The sequence below is a fragment of the Bactrocera latifrons genome, unplaced genomic scaffold (genome assembly GCF_001853355.1).
Source record: "Bactrocera latifrons isolate USDA-ARS-PBARC rearing strain unplaced genomic scaffold, ASM185335v1 scaffold_20, whole genome shotgun sequence".
Classification (NCBI taxonomy): Eukaryota; Metazoa; Arthropoda; class Insecta; order Diptera; family Tephritidae; genus Bactrocera; species Bactrocera latifrons.
Genome location: NW_017535519.1, coordinates 773,333 through 789,583, shown reverse-complemented (window position 1 = coordinate 789,583; position 16,251 = coordinate 773,333). Strand labels below are relative to the sequence as shown.

Here is a 16,251-nt window from a genome sequence, read left to right as displayed (position 1 = left end):
TGGACGTTGGTGCTGACACCATCGCAGTTTGGCAACAGGACTAGTTCCTATAGGCACCTTGGTGGTTCGAGCAAGCGGCGTCCAGCTAAGACAGGAGTAAATATCAAATTTTGCTCTTCTTATTTACTGTACAACACTGCGAAGTTTCAAGGTCTGTGGTAAAGCGACATCGTGAAAACAGTGAACCGTAGTTGTATTCCGCCCGGCTACGATATGGCTTTAGTTCAGGAACGATGAATAACCTCAGGAAACATGGTATCTAGACTAAAGTAGCCAACATTATTTACATACCTACTTTCCAATGCGAGTTGACGAGAATAAAGAAGCCGTAAAGGATGTGACGCTACTCATTGCATGCTGTTAAATGTCACATGTTGGTGAAGCGCCACCAGTAGATCTCCGGAGGACTGCTAATAACCACATTTTGTGGTAGCAGAAGTGAAAATGAAAGAGATGAGTTTTCCTACACTTTATCACGGTTAGCAACGTAGCTCTAGCTCTAGGAGCAAATATAAAGATGTACATAGGTAGTATAAAAATTAATTTCGCAAAGCCAAGAATGATTCGTGGAAGAGCGGAAAGTTCGAAAAGATAACCGAGGTAGCTAGGCTTAAAAAAAATACTATCCATGCACCCGGGTACCTCTAGGCTACTACTCAAAAAATGTGGAGAGTGGTGTATAAGGAATTACTCGTAGAACTGTTTCAAATGAACTTTTAAGATTTACGAACGGCTTACCGACATCATAACGAAGGACAAAATAGTTTGGGCAATGCACTGCTTCCATCGTTTAAATCCCCTGGTATGGATGGTATTTTTCCAACCATAATGCAGAGTTTATCAACAGCGCTGGAATCTTACCTTATCAATATACGAAGGATGTTTAAGGCTTAATTATGTACCTATCCTCTGGAGAGAGGCAAGAGTCCAATTCATACCGAAAGAAAAGTCTCTAGACTAAAATGAATATACTGTGGTGGTCTTTTTTGGCATAAATTCAACAATGACTCCCATAACGTAATCGTTAACAGTCTGGAAGCGGTTCGTGTGAAAAAATACATGTTTTAGTTAAAATCTTAACTTAGAACAAGGACGAAGAAAAAACTAAAAATTGGATTTTTGACAGACATTCTTACAAAAAATTAAATTTCAGTGAAAATTTCGCGATTTTTTTTCAAATAGTTTTAAAAAATCCTGCTTCCAAGTCATTAAGAATTGTATCTCAAAAGCCTTGGTACACCACGTCGTATAATGTATATTACTCAAAAGTAAAAGTGTTTGCAGTTAGTAGTAAGTGCTCAATTTAAATAGCTATGTATATCATATTCTCAGCAGCATTAGGGGATATAGTTGATTGATATCACTATTTATAATAAAAATGGCGATAGATAATATTTTACTATATGTGATATTTGAATGATTAGGACGATAAAATGTAATCGATTGCAATTATTTTAGATGGTAAATTACAGTATGTGCAGGATAACGTTTGCACATATTATCATTGAATTATATTAGATATAGAATTATATATAGATTATAAACAATGAAATTGAAAAATATATTTCAATTTGTATACATAAGTTTAATGCAAATATATATTTCAAAATTGCATACAAAAATAATATAGATTTCAATAATTCATACTTCAGATTAGATTTAATATGGCGAATACCTAAATAAACGCAGCGACAACGCTGATAGTTGAAAAATTCGATTTTGACAGCGCGTTAAAAAGAGGTTATCGCTGCAGAAAACGAAAAAATTTTAACTTTCCTTAAAAATTTGTTCGTTTTTCTTTTCATTTATTTTTAAAGTTGCCGCTTTATTTATTAATGCCGCGTTGGCGTTAACGCTGAGTGGTAAAAACGCTTTTATATAGGATTTCAATAAAGTTCGTGATGGTCATGTGATTTTTTTGCCATTATATAACCTAGAGTTATTTAAAAGTAAAAGTAATAGTAAAAGTTAATGACTATTCTTTCCAAGTATGGTACCACCATTATGATTATAACTCTCATTTAGCTGAAATTGATATAACTAAACTTTAGTTTACTAATTTTTAGTTTGCATCGTACATGTTTGGAAAGCCAATTAAACATTTTTTGATTGACTTATTAGCGATATTTCCTAATTTGCGATATTTCAACTGCTATGCAATACTTTTATAATTATTATTCGAATTTGTACAGCCATTTTTTAAATAATATGCGGTTTCAAGAAATAATGGCATAATTCTTACGACCAACAACTTTCTTCTTTGATTCAATTCTTCTACTGATTTTTAGGAAGGATTTTGTTGAGCACTGTATTGAAAATTTCTTTTGTGATGAGACACGCATGTAGCAAACGTTTCGGAAAGGGTCTTTCGTGAACGTCCCTTATGATCTGCTGGACGATGCAAATGAAAAAAAGACATCAGTATGGTATTTCTGTTCTTTCTATTTCATCAAAATTTCAGAAAACTTTTGATTTCTTTGATCGCTGATAGTCTAAGGATTATAATGTTCACTGTGGTGTTTAAAGACTGTTTGTGGCATTTGCGACTCTATTGATTTATTGTAATATGCATCAACTACTATACGTACATGTGTATATTCAAGCAGTTTAGAACTATCTGTTTTCTAGAAATACTAAGTACAATATTATAATTAATTCATTGAAAGACACATGCCGATTTATCCTAAAATTACACACGTAAACAATGCTAATTCTTTTCTAAACATGTTAGTTTGGTGAAATGGGTATACATTTTTTATAAAAGGTTTTTTCCATTTTTTTGTCTACGTTTTATAATAAATTACTATAAACAATAAAAATATTAATTTAATTTTTAATAATAATTTAATTTTTAATAATAATTTAATAATTTTTTATTTTCATTTTTAAATTTTGATTTTTTTAGTCTTAAATAACATCTCGAGAATGTTGTGTCTAGATTTCAAGTATATTGTATAAAAAATAACGAAGTTATGAATATTTTTAAATCCATCCTAGGAATGTTTTACATCATATAATACTTAAAAACCTTAAAGCTTTTCCCCACAGCTCACATTTTTGAAGTCGGTGTCCTTATGATTTCAAAACTACTTGCTATCGTTTTGAAATTTTAAACACTATTTCTATACATAATTTATGAGCTAATGCTGCAGAGTTCTTTTTTTTTTTTTTTTTTTTTTTTTTTTTTTTTTTTTTTTTTTTTTTTTTTTTTTTTTTTTTTTTTTTTTTTTTTTTTTTTTTGAACTGAAATATATGTATTGTATAAAAGAAAGTCGTTTAGCTACACAATTTTTTACTCAAGATGGTTTCTTTGTGCTAAATGCTAAATACAATTCATAAATGCAAATTTTATATTAATCACACTACTATATGCAAACAATATTAAGACTTTGTTCACAATTTTAAAATTCTTAATTTATTCTTCAAAATCTATGTCGCCTCCCTCAAAATATTCCTCCTTGGCCTCAATACACTAGTGCCAACGTTTTTCCCAATCCTCTAAACAGTTGTTAAAGTCTATTTCCGAAATAGCGTTCAGGTTGCACCAGAACTTAGCCCTTCATTACTTGTCGGAAAGAATTCGGAATGCAGCACACCTCGATAGTCGAAGAAAACTGTCATCATAACCTTGATTTTTGACCTGCTTTGACGTGAATTTCTCGACTTCGGCTCGATATTGCCACGATATTCGGCCGATAGATCGTCTATTTCCGGGTCGTAAGCAGTGGACACATCGCGAGTAAAAAAACTTTTACTGACATTCTTGTAATCGGAAAGTCTTGTTTCAGAGACGTAAAAGTGAAGTTGTTTATTAAGTGTTTTTGGAATCTTCTTTCAAAACGGATTTAACCGTGTATTCACAAGCACCAATTCCGTATTTTATTGCCGTGTTGCTCATCAGTTGATTTGGGTGGCCATCCTGAACGTGGTTCGTGGTCAACGCGTTCTCGACCCTCTTTCTGCCAACCAAAAACACTTAAACGCCACAAACAATTATCAACAAAACCCTTTTCCAAGAATCTGATGTGACATTTGGTAAAGTTTTCATTGACAGTCATACCAACCTAGAAAAAAATTTTCCGACGAATGGGTTTTCGCGCGAAATTTAAATAAAAAAAGTCTTATTATTTTTTGTTAAAATACTACTTATTGGTTTGATAATAAAAAACTACAAAAGTTAACACAGTTTAGACATTTGTTCTAAATTTTTCTAATTATTTTTACTTTGTTTTGTTTAAATTAATTTATTCTACTTTTATTTTTATTTATTTATTTTTGTTAACTTATATATTTTTACTATTGTTACTATTATTAAATTGAAATTTGTTAAATTTTTAAATAAACGTAAATTCTAAACATTAATAATTATTTTGATGTGCCCACAGTAGTAAATTGAATTTAACATAAAAAAATACAAAAGTTAACACAGTTTAGACATTTGTTTTAAATTTTAATTTTATTATTATACACATAAATTTTATTAAATTCTATTTAATTTTATTTTGCTTCGTTTAAATTAATTTATTCTACTTTTATGTTAATTTGTTTTCTATTTTATTTATTTTTTAACGTTATTATTATTGAATTAAAATTTGTAAAATTCGTCATTCATTCATTAAGTCATGAATAATTTCATTTGATAATTAACGAAAAATCACCAGACAGTACAGACATATGTACCTACATATGTATTAATTATATTTATCAAAGTACAGACACACTTTTTTGCTGGAGAATATTTTCTGCTTTGTTGTGAGTTTTAGGCAACTCGGCACTATAACTCAAGCAATCGTACGTGCAATTGGAAAAATTATATATGTTAGTGAGTATGTATATATTACAAGTATAACGTGCAACGTCAACCCTCTACACAATGCCACACAATAGACTTGAAACAATTAGCGAGTCGATAGGGTCCAATATGTTTGTGTAGTCTACAATATATTTGTAACGACAGTAACTTATAATTTCACAGCTGAGAGATTTAATTTCCACAGCGAATAATTATAATAGATAGCCAATACTGGTTGAAATTAAACAATTCGAAAAACCAAAAACAAATCCATATAGTATATATTCGTCATATGTTTAATGGAGTTTCATCGAATCAACAGCCGGTACATACACTAAAATACACTAGTGTGTGTCTTACATACATACATATATGCATATCGGAAATCTACCTGTGTTGATATGCTAAATTACTACACATATATGGACGTATGTGAGATTCACTTGTATAAATAGCAACTGCAACTCTAAGTGAGCAGCAATACAACTTTCGAAGCCATCCAGCTCAACTAGGCACGAGTTTAAAAAATTCAAACATTTTTACCAAATATTTTCCCACTTACTCGACAAATATGGCCAAATTCATCCTATTCGCCGCCTTATGTATTTTGAGTGCCGCTGTCTCCAAAGCAGCTTTCAACAAAGAAGAGGCTATGAAAAATTTTATGACTAAAGCCGAGGAGTGCCGTGGCGAAGTGGGTGCCGCTGACTGTGAGTATTAGAATCACTATAATTCAATATTGATGAATTATATCTAGCGTTATCTAAACCGCAGCTGACATTCAGGACATAATCGCAAAAGTACCAGCGGCCAGTAAGGAAGGCAAATGCTTGCGCTCCTGTTTGATGAAAAAATACGGCGCGGTAAGTATTTATTTTACATGATAATATTTTATGTCATTACTACTAACAAATTTTATTTAACGTTCCTCAGATGGATAGTAATGGCAAGTTTGTCAAGTCCGTCGCCGATCAGCATGCGCAGGACTTCACTGACGGTGATGCAGATAAATTGAAGACAGCTCGTGAAATTATCGACGCTTGCGCCGATATTGCAGTACCAGATGATCATTGCGAGGCAACTGAAGTGTATGGCAAATGCTTTATGGAACAAGCGAAAGCTCACGGTATTCAAAAATTTGACTTTTGAAGACTCAACTCGAGAACATTAAATTTGATCACCGACCTATTTATGATTTAGATGTTAAAAATATTTAGATATGTGTACATGTGTGTATTTTGTGCTTATTTGTTTTTAATTTTTGTTTATTAAAGCAATACAATACTCTTTAGAAAAATGTGTTTTACTTGGAAGTAAGTGTTATTACAATAGTACAATAGTATTACATTCACTACGAATTCTTAGATTTCTTTCATTGATTGCATACATTTTATAAGCAGATGGCAACTCTTTTAAAAACATTTGTCATTTGTAAGCCTTCTTAAATGGCTTGAAACTTTCATGCATCTCGTACTATCAAATGCATGGACCAATAATTGTATTATGTGATACACAAACTTTTGCAATTTTAACTGTTTAACTTAATCTTTCACATAGTACGCTCGATAGAACCTTATCATCATTTAATATCATTGGCCTCAACAACCTCGCCGTTTATTCTGCTTTCTCCAGACGGGTTAAGGAAGCGAAGGAAATGGGTCTGGTAGTGAACGAGGGCAAGATGAAATATCACCCGTCATCAAACAACTTGGCATCCACGCCACTGTTAACAGTCATAACTTCGAAGTCGTAAATAATTTCGTCTATGTTGGCAACAACATTAACACCAACAATAACGTCAGCCTCGAAATCCAACGCAGGATGTCTTGCCAATAGGTGCTACTTCGAACTGAGTAGGCAATTGAGAAAGAAGTGCTCTCCCGTCGCACAAAGACCATACTCATCATTCGATTGGGCGTTTTAAACGCGGCTATCATCGCGTAAGCGGTGTCTGCGCCAATGAAGAAGAAGAAGAAGACTTGTTAAACTTTTAGTTTGAAATTTTCTTTATTTTTGTTACCTAAGTCAAGTAGCAACATTTTTATTTTACACCATCCGAGTAACAAAACTTACTAAACACTGTTTTAAGTTTTAAAAAGAGGAAAGAGACTTATAGCTAACTTCAGTTGCACCCAATGACTTAATTTTGGATGGCTTGTATTCTATGGTAGTCTGTTATCGCAATTTCTGACAAGTGAACGGAGTCTAAGTGAACGCATATTTGGTGTCAAATTCACTCAATCTGATCGAAAAACAGCGTTGCGTCAACGTCTGTGAAACAATGCGTTCCGACTACCAGGATGCCATGAAATGTATTATTACTGGTGATTAATATTGGATCGTTGTTTTCGACGGAAATGGACGATTAATCGGTCGAATAACGTCGCAAAGATGAGCCAAAGCCGAAAAAACACGTCAAAGCAGGCAGGGTATGTTGACATCGAATTTCTCTGGCAGGGCAAACTGTCAACAAGGAACACTCTTAGTGTTATGCGTCGTTTTCGTGAAGCTACTCTTAGGCCGGAAGTATGGGCCGACAACACCTAGTTTTGGCACCACGACAATGCACCGTCGTATACTGCATTGATTCTTCGTGTGCTTTTCGCGAAATTTTCAATCAATGTCCTACCGCAACCACCGTATTCGACTGACTTAATTTCGAATGACTTCTGAGTAAACTGTTTGGAGTCAATTGACGACATTGAACGTGAATCGTTCAACGCAGTGAAAGCTATTGGAAATTGACTTTATTGGATTGGATTCAAGAATAAATCAAGCATTTTAAAATTATAAGGAAAGTCTTACTATTTTTTGCTCATGGTATGTCCCCTTGACGTACGCTTCAACGTTAAACTAATAAATGAAAAGACCTGCAAATGATTATAAGGGAGACTGACGGCAACTTAGTTCAATAACTCTGTAGTTTTTAACCCTCTACCTGTGTACCCATAGTAGTATATTTATAAGTGTATATAATATTTAATTTAGTATGTACATACTTATTTGTGAATGACGTGATAAGATAACTCTAGACATTAATATTTATCACACTTCTTCCACACTATTTTATACAAAAATGTAATTATTTCGATTAGAATCTTAATTGGCCACGTTCCCAACCAAATGACTCGTCAGAAGCAAAACGTACTAAATTCGCAGATGATTCGTTTTTATTTTTATTCTCAATTGTTTCAAGTAATTTACGAGAAAAATTACTTTATTGTTTTGATTTTGAAAAACTATTTTAAAGTTATTTTTAGTGAATTTTTTTAATAATTCAAAAAAGTTTCATGTAGTCTAATAAATTAAACTTTGTTACGTAATAATTTAAATTGCATATAAGACATTCATGTTTTCTTCCCAAAGTTTATTGGCCAATAAAATAAAAAAGAAATTTGGGCAAATAGACGACGGGGTAGGGAGAGTGCCGACTTACTGGCCTTCCATAAGAAAATTACCTGAACTGATCGACTTTTTCATCTTCATCTTCTTTATTGGCGTAGCCGAGTTAACAACAGCGCGCCAGTCGTTTCTTCTTTTCGCTACGTGGCGTCAATTGGATTTTCCAAGGGAAGCCAGCTCCTTCTCCACCTGGTCTTCCAACGGAGTCTTCCTCTTCCTCTGCTTCCACTGGCGGACACTGCGTCGAATACTTTCAGAGCTGGAGTGTTTTCGTAAATTTGGACAATATGACCTAGCCATCGTAGCCCCTGTCTATTAATTCGCTGAACTATGTCAATATCGTCATATATATCATACAGCTCATCGTTCCATCGAATGCGATATTCGCCCTGGATCACGCGTAAAGGACCATAAATCTTTCGCTGAACTTTTCTCTCGAAAATTCGCAACGTCGACTCACAGCATTCATTCATTCATGCTAGTACTAATATGTACGTAGATAACACTGTGGAACATTTTTGGGATTATTGTCTGGGGGGTGAAATTCCAAGTCAGGGTGATGGTACTAGGTCAGTATAGTAAAACCCTCAAAGGGTTTGGCGTTCGTATGTGTCAGTTTTTTTTTATGACTTTATGACCTATGACCCTTTTTTTCCTTATCTTGATGTTTTTCGCTTAGTTGTAACATTTTGGCAAAAACCAAAAAAAAAGCAAAAACAATAAAAAAATAAAATAAAATAAAACCAATTTCCGAAAATGCTCTTAAAAACTTTGCGACAGAAACTTCGTAGTTGTTAGATGCTTTCCCAAAAAGCCTTCTATTACTTCTTTGATTGCCTGCCATGCATTCAATATATATCAATCAAAATATTGTTGAATGCGTCACTTTTAATCAGCTTTCGTATATCTGGACCATTTAGTACGCCTGATTGGAAAAAATTAATTTGTTAAGATGGAAAACCATGGGAAATAAGGAAAAAATTTCAAAGGTCATAAAAAAAACTGACGAACGCCAAACCCTTTGAGGGTTTTACTATAATGTCCTAGTACCATCAACCTGACTTGGAAATAAAGATTTATTTTACCAAAATATGTTCGCACAGTTCAACGAAATTTCATTTCACGCTGATTTCGTCAGTTAATACTAGCGGTTATTTATGGCATCCCCCCTTTTCTAATATCAGCTGTTCGAAATTTATTTATAGACAAGATCCGGAACATGCGTGTGAGAGTACGCATTCCCAAGGTCGAACTAGCACGTGATCAACGATTCCCTACTTTTTGCCAAAATCAATGCCGTCGGTCAAGCTTTTACTACATCAGTCACATGAAGTGACACTGCATGGAGGAACGCAACTAAATGGTTGGATGCTGCATATTCTGATCGCCGCTTCTGGATTCTGAGTTCCAGGCAAGCAGCCAAAAGTTTCATCCATAACTGCGTTGTATGTCGGCGTCACAAAGGGGAAGTCCTAAGTCAGCAAATGTCTTCCTTACCCGGGCAGAGGATTAGAGCCTTTAGGGCATTCATATCATCTGGTATCGATTACTATGGACCTTTCACCCTACGAACCGGAAAATGCTCTCGCACAATTGTCAAAACATATCGCGCAATTTTCGTTTGCATGGTCACCAAAGCGGTACACATTGAGGTGCTTGATGACCTATTGGTACAAGCGTTTGTGTTGTCTACCGACTCCTGAGGAAAGATCTTGCAGCATGGTAGCGTGAGAATAGTCAGCGATCGTTAGCAAACTTCGAGGGCAACCAACTACAGTGTACAGTGAAAACGCCATAGCATCTTCCGTTACGATTGTGCCTTGAAATAGAGCCAGAAGACGTTATTTAATTTGATTTTCTTCCGTTTGTTTGAAATCTTTAATTTCTAATGCAATAATCAATAGAAGGAATAAATAATAGCAAATGTTACTTTATAACAGTTGAGCAAAGTCTGCACATGATCCACTAAAATCTCATACATACAAACTAAAACTTTATCCCTGCTGGCTAAATTCGATGCCATTTTGCTTGAATTATTCCTTTGCCCGCTTTGACGTTTATTGCGAGTTATTATCTTGTTAAAACAGACACTGAAGAGGCACATTAAACTCTGCGAAAGCTATATTGTAAGCCATCCAATGTACCTTTGATCCGAAATCCATTATACTCCCGCTGTCATGTTTTATCGTTTTTATAGTCTATTGTGAGAAAAATTCGGTTTTAAAAGATCTTCGAACGAAAGGACTGCCCGGTCAGAATTGAATAAATTCACCTTGGTTTCATCTGAAGAGTCAACGAATCAGTTTTCACCTGACGCAGACTTCGCTTTTGCAAAACCGGCCAGCGGAAATAAAATAACCGTGGCAACCCTTTTCTTATTGTGCAAATGCACAGAATTTAACTAAAATAAAATAATTGAAATAAAGGTTTATTTACAACAAATATTAAAAAATTAATATACAGAATCCTCATAGTGAAGTGTTATTAAGTGAAAAGTGCATAATATAAGTGAAAAACTTATTCGCAATATACAAATTATCAATGTAAAAGTTGTCTATTTTTCAACTTTAAATGCAAATATTTTTAAAACTATACATCAGCGGCAACTATATATATATATTTKCATGATCTGGAGAACATCACCTTTCCAGTGATACCTATTTTATTCCCGAAATCCGGGGATGCTATTCTAAATCCCAGCCTTTTGTGATGTCAAACATCATAGTATTATTTTCTATGAAAAATTATTAAAAGCATTTAATGAATGAGAGCTAAAAAGCTTAAATCATTTTATTGGGTATTAAAATGTCAAAAGTCAGTCGCTTTAACATACCGTAATAAAATTAAAATAGTTTCTCTATATATTAATTAACCAATATATAGTAATTTTTAGTCGTATTAGTGTTGGGTGTTTTAATTTAAATGGCCAAAAATTATTATTTTGTCCAATCTGGAAAATGTTATAAAAACGCTAATTTTGCAGCGCTCTCACACTGGAACAAGTTTGGCATCCCTTTATTCCTGCTAATCCTCCCAATGTTTCCATTTTCTCTCTACTACACTCATTGCATTGGAAGTAATTCTTTCGACTATTTATATCAGGAATAAAGGGATGTTAAACTTATTCAAGTGTGAGAGCGCCTCAAAATAAGCGTTTTTTTATAAGATTTTCCATTATGGCCAGATCGAACAAACTAAGAATTTTTGGGCGTTTTAAATTAAAACACCCAACATTTAGTACAAATAAAAATTACTATATAATGGTTGTGTATTATATGGAGAAACTATTTAAATCTTTTTAAAGTATATGAGAACAACTGACTTCTGACCTTTGAATATCAAATAAAAAGATTTAAGCTTGTTAGCTCTCAATCATTAGAGGTTTTTAATCATTTTCCATTGAAAATAATACTATGATGCTTCAAATTACAAAACGTTTCATCAAATACCTTTAAATTTCACAAATTTATTTAATTTTCATTGTTTTAMATTTTTTACAAGTGGTATTGAACGATGCAACAAATCCCTCCGCTTACGTATTTTTTCGCTAAGATTTCAATCAGGCCATCGCTCGTTTCCAATTGTTGAACGTCAAAACCTCCTGAACTCGATCAACTGTCAAAGTTTAGGCGGTTTTGACGTTTGGCAATTGTTTGTCCAATCTGGAAAATGCAGCGCAGGAGTTAAACATCTCATTATCTCTGATTTATATATTTCCAGTCTCCACGTTCAAATTTCTCTCTTTCCAATCAATTTGCAGATTGCAAACCCCCTTTTCATATAAAGTTCTACGCTGGAGTTTATACTTACTAAAGAATATAATAAAGAATTGTAACTTTTTTTCTAACTTTTAAAATTTAAATTGATCTGTGAGTTTTCCCATTTCAATGACTTACCAATGTACGTTAAAAGGTACAGATAAATTAGTTAACAGTAGTTAACAGCAACTTAGTTGCCACAAAATAAAAAATATCGATTCCAACTTATAATAACTATCGATTAAATTTTTGCTCTCCTTTAAAAAATAGTTGGCAATCCTATATAAGCAGTTGTCAATGGAAGCATTGTGATTGATACACCAATATCATAATTTAATTTCTGTGTGTTTCAATAAAGTTAACGAAATGGATGATGAAGCAGAGACTTACAAGCTTTGGCGCATTCGTAAAACTATAATGCAACTTAGCCACGACCGTGGATATCTGGTAACACAAGATGAATTGGATCAAACATTGGAGCAGTTTAAAGAAATGTTTGGTGATAAACCCAGCGAAAAGCGGCCAGCACGTTCCGACCTAATAGTTTTAGTGGCGCATAATGATGATCCAACTGATCAGATGTTTGTTTTTTTCCCGGATGAACCCAAAATTGGCATAAAAACTATCAAAACATATTGCACGAGAATGCAGGAGGAGAATATACATCGTGCGATCGTAGTAGTGCAAGCAGGCATGACACCATCGGCCAAACAATCTTTGGTTGATATGGCGCCGAAGTATATTCTAGAACAATTTCTTGAATCGGAACTTCTAATCAATATTACAGAACATGAACTGGTTCCTGAACATGTTGTAATGACACCAGAAGAAAAGCAAGAGTTACTGGCACGTTATAAACTGAAAGAGAATATGTTAATGCGGATTCAAGCGGGAGATCCGGTTGCGCGTTACTTTGGTCTCAAACGAGGGCAGGTGGTTAAAATTATACGTTCGTCAGAAACAGCCGGTCGTTACATATCTTACCGGCTTGTTTGTTAAAATTAATTTTTGAATTAAGATGTAGAATAAAAAATCAATTTGATAATGTATGAACTTAAATGTTTTAATTTCTAGCAAATTTAAAGTAAGTGTTGCACCAAATTTTAGGTCTGTTATATGAGGGTTTCAAATTCTATGATTATGCAACTGGAATTCTGATTTTAATAAATCTCTATACTAGATATGAAAAATTTCCGATATGCCTACTGCCAAAATTAAAAAAATTTATTACTACATTGATTTCTCGTAAAAATATTTACAAATGAGCGGTAAAATAAAATGAATAACACTTAGTAATAATACATAATGTATTTTTTAGAAAATATTAATTTTATTTGTGAGACCTTTTTTCTTTGATAAATTTATATGCAATTCCTTTCAATAAAAGTTCAAGTGAAAGGGAAAATTTAATAATTTAATTAATGCAGTTCCATTGTTATTCTTATTCAACTATTATCAACTATTTATGGGCTGGTCAATCAGCGACTTGTTTAAGTTTGCTAATGATGTTCCATGTGATTTCATATGTCCGCTAAGACCTGCATGTTGGGCAAAACGTTTCGTACAAATCTTGCAAACAAATCTCTTTTCTTTATCATGAATATATTTGTGCTGACGTAATTGTTTCCTAGTTGTAAATCCTTTATTGCACACATTACAAATTTTGTCTTTAACTTTCATATGTGCGTTCATGTGTTCTGTTAATAAACCCTTTGTGTAGAAAGGTTTGTCGCAATACTCGCAATTGTAACGAGGTCGGTTTTCATGGCGGCGCATGTGCGTACTAAATAAGGATGATGTTCGCAGACTCTTACCACATATATCACAAAAGTAGGGTTTCTCACCTGTGTGCGAGCGCATATGTATTTTTAAATCTGTTGATGTCGCACAAGATTTGCTACATATTTCACAATTATAGGTATAGTCATGTACGTGCCTACGTAAGTGTACAGTTAAGTTAGCGGCAATCTTAAATTCGTGACCACATATGTGACATTTGTATGGTAAGGACCCATTGTGGGTTGATAAATGTATCTTATATTGTCCTAAACTGGAAAGTGTTTCTTTACATATTGAGCATTCATAGGGCGCCACATTTACTTCAATAAAAGCAATGTGATCGTAGTAGGAGTATGGTGATTTATAAGCAATTTTGTTTCGTTTACAACGTAATTTTTGTTTCTTTTCATCTGAACATATTTTTCGCAATTTCGCAATTTCACTTTCTATATCCTTTTGTGTCATACTTAATCCAGTATCCAAATTAAAATCATTATGTATACATTCCAAAGCATCACTGCGTCGATTATTAAACCTATATGTAATGTCATTTTCATCCCAAAGGCATGGAAACTTTTTATAAAGTTTCGCTAAAGCGATATAGTGATCATCAGTTAATAGGGGAGGGTTTGAAATACTTTTTCTAATTTCTACAGGTCTCTGAAAAAAATAATAGTTTGAGTTCATTTATGTAAAATTTCGTAGGACTTATCATACCTTTGGCGCTTGTTTCTGCAAACGTGGTTTTTGTTTTATAAAGGATTTGAGGTCTGTGAGCCAAGCGGGGGTGTATTCCCGACCTTTAGCTTCATAAATTTGCATTCGAATAATCTCAGTATGAAGTTTAAAGCGGAATTTCGCTACTAACTTCTGAATATTTTTCCATTCTGCTGGCATACCGACATTTGAGGCTATATCTTTTAACAAATTCTCTTTCTCTTTTTTTGTTGGTTGCCTAATTCTTTTATCCCATAATGCTGGGTGTTTTGCATAACTAGAAAATATATCTTTCATCTTGGTAGTTTGGAACAAGTTTTTAAGATCATTCACCTGTAAATGAATTTTTATAATTTATTATTACTTTATGCACTAAAACTTACCTGATCATTTTTATAAATTACTAAGTCATTTGGAGCATTATCAGAATAATCGGTATCTACGGATTCCTCAAAATTATTATCCTAGAAAGTTAAAATATAGTTTCCTTATTAAAATTGGAATAAGACATAAGATTTTTATTTGTTAACAATTATTTTACATCACTGAATTCGTCCCCATATTCTTCTGGAATAGCCGCATCTTTGTCTACTTCATTGCTCATATTTTCAGAATCTAATTCTATTTCAACTCTTTCGAAGCCATTTAAATAGCAATCACTTTCTTCTTCATCCTGTAAAAACTCAATTTTTACCAAAATTTTGTAAACATACTTATGGTTACCTCCAGTTCCATTTTATCATCCGACACATCGATTTCCTTAGTTGTTGTTAACGCTTGGTGGTCGATATCTTTGGCATTTTGATTATTAATTTTAGGAAAATGGTCTTCGCACATATGATGAATAAATTTGTCCAACTGAAGGAAAGTATATTCACAAAATACACAATTCAGGAAAAATTTTTTATTTTCTGCCGATAATAAGGCAGATATTTCTCCACATTTTATTTCTTCCTTTTTATAGTCCATAGTCATTAGAGCAGCACTAAGTAAATCAGCACACAGACTACTGTTTTTATACGAATTGTGAATATTGAAATTTTAAGAAATATTTTTAATATTATTTGTCCAGTAGCCCCATACGAAATGTTTAAACAAAATTTGTAAACAAACAGATTGAATACGTAGTGCAACGTTGCCGTATATAATTTACAAGTGACTTTTCCGACATAAAAGGTAGGATACACTAACGACCCATTCCTGTAGGCTTACAAAAACCACCCCCTCACTTTTGTGAGGTTTCTGTATGCTGAGGTGATTTCAAAGGTAGAAATGCTCGTAATTACCTCACAAATTTGTGATGTAACTTACGGTGTTTGTACATTTAACTTCCTTCTAAGTATAGATGAAAAGACAGTTACATATTTATGTTTAAATAATTCGGTCATGATTTTATTTGTATATATGTGTGTATGTATATAATACATGTGCGGATAAAAAGATATTTATATTGAAATAATACCCAGGAATGTTGTAGCTGCCCGAGTTATTCTTTCATATTTTAGTAATGAAATTATTATATATGCAACCACACTTAATAGGTTTTCAGAATTACTAAACGACTATAGCTGTCTTCTGAGAGCGAAGTGGGAGTGGTTACAGATCGTGATTGTATCAATGCTGTTGTGCGGTAACTTACCGTACGATTCTATACTGTGATACCGTCTCAAATCTCTAAATTTGAGATTTTAGGTTAGGTAAGTGACAATCACAAAATCTATTACATTTCATAATTCAGAGATATTTTTAAACTTGAATGAAAATAAATATGTCGATAACAAATATTAAATTTTCTATAACATA

At 33.2% G+C, this 16,251-nt stretch overlaps 3 protein-coding genes across 4 annotated transcripts; 2 read left to right on the top strand and 1 right to left on the bottom strand.

The window, feature by feature from the left end:
• The first annotated feature begins 5,260 nt into the window (after positions 1-5,260).
• Positions 5,261-6,054, top strand: LOC108967995 (general odorant-binding protein 28a). Its single transcript, XM_018931712.1, has 3 exons — positions 5,261-5,502; positions 5,567-5,655; positions 5,726-6,054. Exons 1-3 carry the CDS (start codon positions 5,364-5,366, stop codon positions 5,939-5,941), a joined length of 444 nt encoding a protein of 147 aa, XP_018787257.1. The 5' UTR covers positions 5,261-5,363; the 3' UTR covers positions 5,942-6,054.
• A 6,180-nt stretch (positions 6,055-12,234) lies between these two features.
• On the top strand, positions 12,235-13,005 carry LOC108967955 (DNA-directed RNA polymerases I, II, and III subunit RPABC1). The gene has a single exon (XM_018931657.1). The coding sequence runs from the start codon at positions 12,319-12,321 to the stop codon at positions 12,949-12,951; it is 633 nt and encodes a 210-aa protein (XP_018787202.1). The 5' UTR covers positions 12,235-12,318; the 3' UTR covers positions 12,952-13,005.
• A 265-nt stretch (positions 13,006-13,270) lies between these two features.
• Positions 13,271-15,535, bottom strand: LOC108967954 (zinc finger protein 568-like). 2 transcript variants are annotated; one of them, XM_018931655.1, is made up of 5 exons: positions 15,172-15,535; positions 14,990-15,121; positions 14,832-14,912; positions 14,449-14,781; positions 13,271-14,391 (listed from the first exon to the last, which is right to left on the bottom strand). In XM_018931655.1, the coding sequence occupies exons 1-5, from the start codon at positions 15,421-15,423 to the stop codon at positions 13,408-13,410; spliced, it is 1,782 nt and encodes a 593-aa protein (XP_018787200.1). In that variant the 5' UTR covers positions 15,424-15,535; the 3' UTR covers positions 13,271-13,407. The 2 variants fall into 2 exon arrangements, with proteins under 2 accessions (XP_018787200.1, XP_018787201.1); XM_018931656.1 differs by having other exon boundaries at positions 14,449-14,745.
• Between the last annotated feature and the right edge of the window lie 716 nt (positions 15,536-16,251).